Source organism: Sinocyclocheilus rhinocerous, unplaced genomic scaffold (assembly GCF_001515625.1).
Source record: "Sinocyclocheilus rhinocerous isolate Xijiao unplaced genomic scaffold, SAMN03320098_v1.1 scaffold2887, whole genome shotgun sequence".
Taxonomy (NCBI): Eukaryota; Metazoa; Chordata; class Actinopteri; order Cypriniformes; family Cyprinidae; genus Sinocyclocheilus; species Sinocyclocheilus rhinocerous.
Window position 1 is genome coordinate 40,163 of NW_015652397.1, and position 12,738 is coordinate 52,900.

The 12,738-nt window shown below is 37.5% G+C and overlaps 1 protein-coding gene across 1 annotated transcript; it reads left to right on the forward strand.

The window, feature by feature from the left end:
* Window positions 1–203: 203 nt before the first annotated feature.
* On the forward strand, window positions 204–988 carry LOC107714900 (E3 ubiquitin/ISG15 ligase TRIM25-like). Its single transcript, XM_016520895.1, has one exon. It carries the CDS (start codon window positions 236–238, stop codon window positions 986–988), a length of 753 nt encoding a protein of 250 aa, XP_016376381.1. The 5' UTR covers window positions 204–235.
* Window positions 989–12,738: the final 11,750 nt, after the last annotated feature.

The following is a 12,738-nucleotide window of genomic DNA, read 5'->3' on the forward strand; positions in this document are numbered from 1 at the left end:
CATTAGACCTATTTAATGAACCAATAAAACATGCAAACCCAACATGCACGTTAGTGTGTGTGACTCTATAGGAGCAGGAATGAGGAACCTGCTTTACAGACTAGCAGACAAACCGGTTTTACACACGTGACTCAAACACAGAACCAGGAATCAGGAATCACCTGATTTCAGGGAAAGAGAAACTTAAGTGTAGTTGAGCTGCTGTGTGTTTGTGTCTCTGTATTCAAGCAGTAAAATGGCAGAAACCAGAATTTCAGTGGATCAGAAGGAGTTCTTGTGTGCCGTGTGTCTGGATCTCCTGAAGGATCCAGTGACAACTTCCTGTGGACACAGTTACTGTAAGAGCTGTATTACAGACTGCTGGGATCAGGAGGATCAGAAGAGAGTCTACAGCTGCCCTCAGTGCAGACAGACCTTCAGTCCAAGACCTGCTTTAGCTAGAAACACCATGCTGGCTGAAGTGGTGGAGAAACTGAAGAAGACCAAACTCTCTGCTGACTGTGACGCTGGAGCTGGAGATGTGCAGTGTGACGTCTGTACTGGAAGAAAATACAAAGCCGTCAAGTCCTGTCTGGTGTGTCTGAACTCTTACTGTCAGAATCACCTCGAACAACATGAGAGTTTGTTTAAAGGAAAGAGACACAATTTGACTGATGCCACTGGACGACTGCAGGAGATGATCTGCCAGAAACATGAGAAGCTCCTCGAGGTTTTCTGTCGCACTGACCAGAAATGTATATGTATGATGTGTACTATTATTGAACATAAAAACCACGACATTGTGTCAGCTGCAGAACAGAGGACAGAGAAACAGGTATTTAAAACTAGCGATCAAGTTAATACTCAGCGTAGTGATCCAATAGTCACAGCTGAAATACACAGACCACAGAAAGACTGTCAGTGTGAAGCTCTGTGTCAGTTTCACTTTTATAATACTTTCGCCTGCAGTGTGAAACAGGCCTTAATCTTCATGATAATTCATGTATAGGGGACTTGAGCAGATCCTGCTGTGACAGAGACTCACAGAGAAACAGTTCATGAGTGTCTTATTATATAATCATCAGTCAGACTCTCATCTGATCATCTTCTTCTGAATGAGACGCCGCTTACAAATGACTTTCATCTCTGGGTCTCTAACTGCTCTAAAGTTATAAATAATGGTCAATCTAATCTTAGCCTTTGAGCTGCTTTTCCTGAGCAAATCTACTCAACCCTACAAAGTGAAGTGTGGAGCTGATGAGTTTAATTTCTGTTTTCTGTAGCGTTTCCAGTCTCTCTCAGCTCCTCCTGAATCTACAGATGTAAATGACGATCTCTTCAGTTCTCTCATCTCTTCTGATGCTCTGAGAGAATCTGTTCATCAGCTGAGAGACAAACTGGAGGATTTCTGCAAAGAGGAGCTCAAGAAGATCTCAGACAGAGGTAAAGTCCTGGAGATTCATCTGCTCTCAGAAACCAGTCCATCATCATCTCATATCATGGAGAACATCATATTAGAAATGTCTTAGGAATGGATGCAGGATCATGAGAATCACACTGTTCATGTCTGTTGATTTCCACAGTCACATTCACCAACATTGTTCCCAGAACCAGGAACGACTTCCTACAATGTAAGTCAGTAAGAAAACAAGCAGAAAAACTCACTGAGTGTGTTCATGTTCTTCCTGTAGAAGCTGAAAGAAGAGTTTTATAACTGATGATGTAAATGATGATTTGCACAGGATAGCTGGTCATCTGGGGCCAGATTCATGAAAATCTTCTTAAGATAAAGAAAGAAAAAGACATTTTTTTCAAGACGTTTCCAACTCTGACTTTGGACCAATTCTGTAGAATGGCCCATACACAAATATAACACACACATATACAGTATATACATGTTCATTCACATACATATATATGCATAGTTTGCATAATAGGACTAGGTGTTATGTTCCCAATATTCAGCACCATTTAGCCGCACCATAGAACATCTTCCCTTCAGTGTGAACAGAACACAGCGAGACGCAGCAATTGTTTTTGGTTCAGCAAGAATCCAGGATCATGGCCTAATCCAATAATGTCCGTGGTACTTGCCTCAATACCCAATAATCAGTCGTGAATTTACAATTGCTTTATGCGTGACTGGGAACAATAAGAAAACAACAATAAAATAAATAAATAAAAAAGGAGGGGAAAAATGACAACAGCAAATATTAAAATTGGATCCATTTGCTTTATGTATGTCAGCACTGGCTGCCAAAAAGAGAAAAAAGTTTGACTACAGCCCTTAGTGGAGTACCGAATCTTCCCTAGTGCAAGATGATACATAAGATCCCTAATCCAGTGACTAAAAGTAGGTGGAGATTTGTCCTTCCATTTATGCAATACAAGACGTCTAGCTATTAAAGTTGAAAAAGAAATCATATTTTTTGTATTATTATCTAAACAGAGTTTTGTTGTTAAACCAAATATTGCAAGAATAGGAGAAGGATTAATAGATAAATACAGAACTCCTGAAAGAAAATTAAATATTAATTACCAGAAATTAACAAGCTTAGAGCAGGACTGAACAGTCACTTTTAAAAAACCTGTCTCAAGATGCAGTGATCCGTTTCGTTCATTTGTGTGCTGTGTTTTTGTGCTCGCTCCAGAGTGAATGAGTCCTGTACATGTGTGCGCTGCTACAGTAAATGCATCTTGTGTATGCCGCGTTTATATGCGCTGAATACTGCCAAGATTATGTTGTATTTATAGACTAAAATTAGAAATGAGCTCCCTGTTTAGGGAAAAAAGGACTATACTGTCAAATAAAAATGAAGAAAATAAGAACAAATAATCTAACTACAAGCAACAGCACACATAAATACAATAGAGCAAAGATACAAATAAAATAAACAGTGCTTTTCAGGTTTTTTAGGTAGGTCCAACATTACTGTTTACGTACTGAAATTGAATAAAGTAATCAAATGTAAAATAAAATTGCATATTTGACTGCATAAATTAAAGATTAATCCTTATTATTGTTACAAATGCAATCAAGAGCAGTAAGTGATTTCCTTGTCTTTTGTTGTTTGATTAACATTAAGAAAGTGCTGTCGCTTTAAGACAATGCATGGATCCAGTACACTGATACTGTACGTTCAACCGACTCTGTCTGCTAGAATACTCACCAAGACAGGCCTTTTGACATAATTTTTGTGTGAATTTGTCCTTTTAAGCACAACTTGAAAACAAACTCAATATTTGCGTTTGAGCACGCACACATGAGCGCGCACACAAATCTTCTCATTCGCGTCTTCTTGCCCTTGAATATTTAAACTGGCAAGGCTTAAATTAGTTTAGTTTAACACAGATAGCAACGTGTGCTGTTCGGGTCTCACACTATCAACACCCGGGTGATGACGGCATAAATGACTGCTTATTTTCCAGCATACCGCACTCGCTAAAAAGTTTACAAAGAGAGACAGGTTTGTCCACGTTTCTTTTCTTTTTAGTTCATCGATGTTGTTGTAATCTATTGGGAAGCCAGAATGCATATCCGTTGACAGAAACATACATTAGCTGAACTCTGTTTTACATGTTGTTATTTGTAATAAACCATTTTACAGATGCGTTTTCAGATTTAAAGGGGTCATATGACGTTGCTAAAAAGAACATTATGAAGAGCTTGTAACACTCCAAAGAGAAAGGAACAATTGAAATCGCATCATATGACCCCTTTAAGTTGAACCGCGGTGCAAGTGCGTGCTGAACCGTGGGTGGAGAAAGGTACGGTTCGATTTTTTTACTGAGAACTGTCACACCCCTAGTAGCTATAACTTTTAATTATAGAGAAGAACAATTTTAAGAAAAAAATAAGAACATTCTTAAGAAAAAAGTGAAGAATATTTTGTATTCCCAAAAATTTCTTAAGTTAGAAACTAAGAAGAAAATGGGCTTTTGTGAATTTGGTCATCTGTACTGAGACACTGATGATACACTGAACACGAAGAGTTCAGCTACATGAAAAGATCAAACAGATTCATAATTCCTGATTCTGATGTGTTTTATCTCCATCAGACCGCATTCACTCAGACGCTCTATCCTGGGTTTTGGGTTTATCTTAGTGGATCATCAGTGAAACTGTGTTAATGAATCAGTAGACTGACGAGATACTCTACCCATAATGCTTTGAGCTGCATGATGAATCAGGAACAGTGAGATGTTATAGAGTCTCTTCTTTTCTCTTCATGACATTAATACTGCAGCTGAACTTCTGTCAGTGAAATAACACGTCAGAATAAATGTGTGTAATAAATCCTCATGTAAGATTTACAGATTATTTTCTCAAATGCATAGCAAGTAATTATGTAAAGCATGCACAAAGAAAAAATAAAAATACAAACTTTTTTGTCAAATTTGTTGCTTTTTTATATACTAAACTTTTTTTTAATTTTCTTCTTTTTTTGCCATTTTCTCAATGCTTCAGCCTGCTGTTCATACCATTTATGAAGTTTTTAAACTTCAGAACTAAAATAATGTTTTGATAATAAAGTAGGAGTTATATGCATATGTTTCTCTCTCTCTCTCTTCAGAGGAAGTGTGCAATTACAGCTCTCGCTCTTGGCAAACATTAACCACCTCTGAAGAATAAAACAGTGTGTGAGTCAAACGTTGACTTCCTGTTTGCTCTCATACACACACTTCAGTTCCCGATGGCTCGTGTAAAGTCTTGGCGGAGGCCCGATCGGGGATTCGCTCGTTCTTCCAGGTCCTGAACTTTCCTGAGGAACCTTTCCAAAGTCATCAGAAACTTTGAAAAACCAGCCCAGGAAATGCAAACGAGGTTCTGATGTAGTTTCTACGCTCTATCCATTACACACACACACACACACACACAAAGGAGTTTAATATTACAAATGCATCATGGGACATTTGTTGCAGCCACATCCTGTATTAGCAGAGGAAATGGTCTGGTAATGGTTTACAAATGTTCCTCTCTCTCTGTCTGTTGTTCAGGTGTAATTATTCTCAGACGGACTGTGTGTTTCAGAGTCACCGTGAATCAGAGTCAGAATCAGAATCAGAAGAGCTTTATTACCAAGTATGTTTACACACACAAGGAATTTGACTTGACGACAGGAGCTTCCAGTGTAGAAGAAAGTACAAACATAGTGCAGACATACATGATAGTGCAGACATACATAGGAATAACACAGTAGGGATGTAATATAACACTAATATAATAAAAAAAAGAAAAATTGAATAATGTACTATATACAGAAATAGAGCAGACTCGTCTCCATCCTTGATGAGACCGATGACTGTAGTGTCGTCTGCGAACTTCAGGAGCTTGACAGAGGGGTCTTTAGAGGTGCAGTCATTCGTGTAGAGAGAGAAGAGCAGTGGGGAGAGTACACATCCCTGGGCAGCGCCAGTGCTGATGGTGATAGTCCTGGATGTGAATCCAGAGCCGTAATGGATGTTTATCATCGCTTTCCTGTTCCTGTTCAGTCCAAAACACAAACATGAGCAAACAAACACACACAACACAATCTCACACACACAAAATAGCCATTGCTTGCTCTGACCGGTTCACTGATTTAACAGGATAAAAGAAACTATCAAACATTTGGAGCCTTGAGAACTAGTCTAACTAGTAGTTTGCCAAGAGATAACCAGCCTTCCTTTTTTAGGGTCAAATAGACGAATCTACATTTTTTTATGTAATGAAAGACTAGTCTAAGTAGTTTATGCAACCGGCCGAGTGCACAAAGTGATAGTCTCTAAATTGCATAAAGGACACATTAACCCTATAAATCCTGCTGTATCATATTTAATACATGAATTTCCTCTAAATGATCAAACTCTGCTGTTAAACCTGTTTCTCACTCGATCTACTGCATGTCTTCTGTCTCTGATTGAGAGTTTAGAGTGTTTTATCCAGCCGAAGCTCTTTTAGTGTAATTGTAGAAATGTCCAGCTTCAGCTGGAGCTTCTCGTGTCAAATCTTGACTGATTTTGATCAAGTAAGCGTCAGAATAACTGCAGTAATATCTCCAGATGAACACTTACTGGACTGAAGCAGCTCAGCTTTACTTGATTCTCCATCAATCATGTTTTAGAGTCTCAAATCTGATCCTCAGGATCTTTTGAGGAGCGTTTGTTTCCAGAAGCTTTACTTTCACTGTTCCTCAGCGGAGGAATGATCTTCACAAGCCTCCAGAACATCTCACATCTTCTGAGGAGCCTTTATTTCTTCAGCTCTCAATCACTGCATTATATGTTTGGAGCATTTCAATCTCATCTTACTGAGAAAGATTACTGCAGATATAGAGCGACCGCTGATATTTAGATCATTTTATGTCAGTATCTGCTGTGCTGTCATAAAGATCTCACTGATTTACATCACAAGCAGCAGAATTTCATCATAGAAATATCAGCATCTGCAGCAAATTGCATGTTTTTACTCGGTTTGAGTCTCTGAATAACATTGAGCTGTTTTCATATTCTCACTCTATGAGACTATATGAGCCATAAAAGCCTGATAGAGCAAATATGATACAAAACATTAAACACTAAACTTTTTTAGATTTTCTTTGGTTCATTAAAATCAATTACTTACTCATTTTTCAGGCTTTACAGGGTTCATTTAAAAATATATATATAAATTTTTTACATTGTATTAGCTTGTGTAAAACAGCACAGTACTACTGTTTCTTACTGTCACCCTTCAGGTTTCAGGTTTGTAGAAATGCTCAGGTGTGTGTGTGTGTGTGTGTGTGTGTGTGAGTGTGTGTGTGTAACGTTGCCAGATGTTCTACACACTGAGCCGTCGACTTTAATTGCTATTGTGTGTTAAAGTTGCATCAAAGAATGAAGCATTAAAACAGAACAAAGGTTTTTCTGCACGTGTGTCTTTTGATGTCATTAACGAGCTCTTATGACTGATTGATTAATATTCCTCTTCACTGCTCTTATGGCTTTTTATTTGCCAACGTAAAGGATTCGTTCTGGTCTGTGAATTAATTCCTGGTGACAATCTGTTAAAATGCATCTGAATTCATGACTGAGTGTAGGCTACCTAAAACTTACAAATCGTTACCTTATTAAAGTTGTTAATTTAAGTCAAAAATCTGTTTTTCCAACTTTACATAATTTAGGTTTTTAAATGATTGCACTTAATAATTTAAGTCAATAATCAGTTCATCCTACTTCATTTAAATAATTAAAATGTTTTTATATTATTGAACTTAATTTAAGTCAATCATCTGTTTATCCAACTTCATTTAAAATATTTACAAGTTTTTAAATGATTGAACTTAATTTAAGTCAACAATCCATATGTTGATCTTTATTAAATTAAAGGGATAGTTCACCCATTATGATGGATGGATGCGCTTTATTGGACTTCTTTTGGACTGTTGAACAGAAAGCTTCTTTAACACAGGAGAAAACCTGAACACATTAACTTGTGTGTGTGTGTGTTTGCACTTCTCGTAACTCTGGGACGGTTGCTATGGGAGCAGCTTATCTCCAAACCAGATCCATTTCATCCGTCCCTCCCTCCGGTCTGCTTCCTTTCCTCTCTGTTTTCAGAATTCCTTCTGTCCCTGCCAGCTCTCGAAAAGCACACACACACACACACACACACACACACACACACACCTGGCCCAGCTGAACAGCTGCACAGAACATCCTTAAAGACAGAGTAACACTGTGAGTGTGTGTTTGTCTGAGATGTGTTGAAAGTGATACATAATAACTCCTCTGTCTACACTATATAGACAAAACTATCGGGATCCTCCTCTTCATTACTGAACTCGGGTGTTTCAATCAGACCCACTTCCAAAGGTGTGTAAAATCCAGCACTATTAATTTACAAACATTGGTGAAAAAATGAGTCGTTCTGAAGAGCTCAGTGAATTCAAGTGAGCGACTGTGAAGACTCCACCTTTGCAGTAAGCCAGTTTGTGAAATTTCAACCCTGCCAGATATTCCACGCTCAACTGTAAGTGGTATTATTGGAAAGTGGAAGCATTTAGGAACAGCAGAAAGTCCACGTGAAGTCACAGAGCAGAGTCAACGTGTGTGTATAAGTCGCCACACTCTAATGATTCCAGAGCTGAAGAGCTTCATTAATATCAGCATAAAAACTGAATGGGTTTCCATGGCCGAGCAGCTGCATGAAGACTCACATCAGCAGTACAAAGCCAAGCGTGTGGGATGGAGTGTGTAAATCACACAGATACTAGACTCTGGAGCAGTGGAAACCTGTTCTGTGGAGTGACCGATCACACAGTCTGACGGGTGAGTCTGGGTTTGATGGATATCAGGAGAACATTACCTGCCTGACTGCATTGTGCCGAATGTAAAGTCTGGTGGAGGAGGGATGATGGTATGGAGCTGTTTTTCGGGGGGCTGGTGAAGGGAAATCTTCATGATTCAGCATACCAAGACACTTTGGACAATGCTGTGCTTCCAACTTTGTGGGATTAGTTTGGGGAAAGGCCTTTCTGTTCCAGCATGAAGCAAGGTCCAGAAAGACACAGCTGGATGAGTCTGCTGTAAAAGAACTCAAAATCCTGACCCCATCAAACATCTTTGGGATGAACAGGAATGGAGATTGTGTATCTGTTTAATTTACAAATAAACCTTACAAATAATTACCTTATTAAAGTTTTGAAATTATTGAACTTAATAATTTAAGTCAAAAATCTGTTTATCCAACTTTACATAATTTAGGTTTTTAAATGATTGCACTTAATAATTTAAGTCAATAATCAGTTCATCCTACTTCATTTAAATAAAATGTTTTTATATTATTGAACTTAAGAATTTAAGTCAATTATCTGTTTATCCAACTTCATTTAAAAACTTTTAAATTATTTAAATAATTTAACTTAATTTAAGAGTCAATAATCTGTTTATCAAACTTTATATAAATAATTCATTTTTAAAAAAAATAATAAAATAAAATAATTTACAAGTTTTTAGTCAGTCATCTGTTTATCCAGCTTCATTTAAATAATTTAAAAGTTTTTAAATGATTAAACTTACTTTAAGTCAACAATCCATATGCTGATCTTTATTAAATTAAAGGGATAGTTCACCCATTATGATGGATGGATGAGCTTTATTGGACTTCTTTTGGACTGTTGAACAGAAACACCCATTCACTGCCATTATTTGCCATTAACCTCAACCCCATCAAACATCTTTGGGATGTCTGTCTGTCTGTCTATCTATCTATCAATCTGTATATCTATCTATCTGTCTGTCTGTCTGTCTGTCTGTCTGTCAATCTGTATATCTGTCTGTCTGTCTGTCTGTCTGTCTGTCTGTCTGTCTGTCTGTCTGTCTGTCTGTCTGTCTGTCTGTCTGTCTGTCTGTCTGTCTATCTATCTATCTATCTATCTGTCTATCTGTCTGTCTGTCTGTCTAGCTGTCCGTCTGTCTGTCTGTCGGTCTGTCTATCGAAGCAATCACAGTTTCTGCCACATGATCATCCTGTTCCTCCAGTAAATGATGCTAAATGAATAGAGTCTCTGTCAGTGTATTTGTCTGATGCCACAGTTTTACTAATAATAAAAACAATAACTAGAGGAACTGTGATATTTTGGCACACACGCGCACACACACTTTGGGTTTCCATGTTTTATAGGTTCATTTAATTGGCGTAATGGTTTTTCTACTGTACAAACTGTATTTCTATCCCCTTACACTAACCCTACACCTAAACCTACCCCTCACAGAAAACGTTCTGCTACTTTAGATTTTCAAAACACTTCATTCTGTGTGATTTATAAGCTTGTTTCCTCATGGGGACCAAAAAATGTCCCCACAAGGTCAAAATATACTGGTATTACTATACTTGTGGGGACACACACACACTCACACACACACACACACACACACACTCACACACGCACACACATACACACTCACACACACACACACGCACTCGTCTCCCCCGCCGGGCTCTTCCTGCTATCAGGGCGACCTCAGTCAAAGAGTTTAATACCGTGAAACATTTCCTGCTCTGACGAGAAATCAATCAGAGTTCCATCAGCGTGACATGATGAAAAGCACAGATCACACGCTCTCCAGCGAATACACAAACAGCACAAAGAGCCGAGGAAGAGAGAGAGAGAGAACGAGACAAAGACCAACACAAGAGCAGGAGATGTGTGAAAGACACTCGTGACGCGTCTGCCTGAGAAAACGCAATCACAAAACATGAATAAACACACATCAAACATGTGCATCATCACATATTAATGTTCGACCCAAGCTGAAGACTCATGCTTACTGCTTAAAGCATATTATTCACACACACACACACACACACACACACACACACTTGTGGGAAGGTCAAGGCCTATTTTTAAGCTGAGGAAGAGAGAGAGAGAGAACTAGACAAAGACCAACACAAGAGCAGGAGATGTGTGAAAGACACTCGTGACGCGTCTGCCTGAGAAAACGCAATCACAAAACATGAATAAACACACATCAAACATGTGCATCATCACATATTAATGTTCGACCCAAGCTGAAGACTCATGCTTACTGCTTAAAGCATATTATTCACACACACACACACACACACACACACACACACTTGTGGGAAGGTCAAGGCCTATTTTTAAGCTCAGAGGAAACAGTGAAAAGTGTTTTTTAGGAATGGAGTGGTTTGGCTTTCCTGTGTGGTTTCAGATGTGTGTGTGTGTGTGTGTAGTTTCCTCTATGACTCACAGTGATTTCCATGCATGTTGATACGTGTAGGAAGATCCCGTGTGTGTGTGTGTGTGTGTGTGTGTGTGTGTATGTGTGTGTGACGCTGAAAGAGGATCTGACTGTAAACACACACCTGAGGAAACCATCACAGCACTGAAATATTATTATTATTATTTATTTTTTGTTAATGCTGGCGGTGCAAACGCCTCATATATCAAACCAATAAAGACTTTGAATCTTCACTGGAAGAAAGTCATAAGGACTAAAAACTAGTTTCTACAGAGCTTGAGTTACAGATTATTCTTGGTTGTTAAATGGCTTCAAATGCACTGCATTTAATTTTCACTCAGAAATTTAGCAAATAATTACAAAGAAATGGCGACAAATAAGTGCTTCACAGTAAAGAGAATTTGGGCTAAAAAATGTTTAATTGTCACACAAAAAAAAACAAGAAACAAAGCAAAAATCTTAATGATTCTGAAAGCAAGCTTCATTTTCTCTATGCAAATATAAAATATAATTTATTATTCTTCCTTTTGATTTTGGGGTTAAATGTGACCTGACCTGAGATTCACAATACTTTAAAATAAATACTTGATTTAAAACGTCAAAATCTATGAATTCAGATAATTGTGTTTGTAACCCAAACTTGCTTTCTTAAGTATTTTAATATTTTAATCGTATAGTCCATAGATTTGGAGTAAAAACAATTCACTCAGAAATTAGTGGATTTCACAAATAATAACACACTAATGGCTAGTAATGCATTGAATTAAACATAAGTGTTTTTTTTTTTGTAAAATGCTTTCCAGTAATCTTTGTTGACAACTTCGACAAATCATTTTTACAGTGTAAAAGTTTCTGCTTTTGAATAATAAATGATCATGAACGCAAATGAAGTTTATCAGATGTATGAAACCACAAAAGCTTGTTCAGATTATGCAGATTATCATCTGTGATGAATGTAATTCTGACTTCAATCAGAGAAAAAATGTGCATGTAACAACGGTAAATGAGAGTTCACGAGCAAACAAAATCATGTGAGTTTCCTTTTATAATCAATGAAGAACAGCTTTGCATTTCCTTGAACAAAAGCTCTGCGTGTGTGTGTGTGAGTGTGAGTGAGTGTGTGTGTGTGTGTGTGTGTGTGTGTGTGTGTGTGTGTGTGTGTGTGTGTGTGTGTGTGTGTGAGTGTTATGGTGTCCCTGTGAGGCGATCAGAGCCAAAAGGACCCTCACACTTCTCTGAAGGTTCAGTCAGCAGACAGGCGACTAATCCGGACCCTCACACTTCTCTGAAGGTTCAGGAAACAGACAGGCGACTAATCCACAAAGCAATTCACAACAACAAAAGGTGCATTCCTGCAGAGAGCAAACACACACACACACACTTAACGACTCCATTTGGAAGTTTCGCTCTTATTGCCTGTTGTCTATTGAGCTGCTAAAACTTCCTTTTTAACACACACACACACTTCCTGCACAACATGTCCAACAAAAAAAACATTTTCACTTAATCTCACAAAGAACATGACTAGGTTAGATTTCACACCAAAACCAAAATAAGAAAATATATTTAGCAAGAAAATAATCTTATTTTAGTACTTTTTTTTTTCCATTGTATCATTATTTTTGTGGTAATTAAGCATTACAGTCTCATTAATGGTATAAATATATTTCATCTCAATTAAAAACAGCATATATTAAATTCAGAACAACAAATACCTTGACTTATAAACGCTTTACCATTTAAATATCTTTTTTTAAAGAGAATTTGGCTGAAAATGTGTTTAATTGTCGAGAAAATGAACACAAAGCACAAATTTGTGGTTAAAATCTATGAATTCTCAATATATTTAGTATTTTTCTTCATTAAAAACAGCATATATTCATTTCAGAACAACAAATACTTTGATTTATAATCGAGTTATTACTGAAACATCTTTTTGATTTACAGTAAAGAGAATTTGGGGTGAAAAAAAAAAAAAAAGTCACAAAGCAAAAATATTAATGACTTAAACAATTTTGGGGTTGAATGTGAACC

What these genes read in the sequence shown, in the direction of transcription:
- LOC107714900 (XM_016520895.1), top strand. Translation starts at nt 236, where the DNA reads ATGGCAGAAACCAGAATTTCAGTGGATCAGAAGGAGTTCTTGTGTGCC.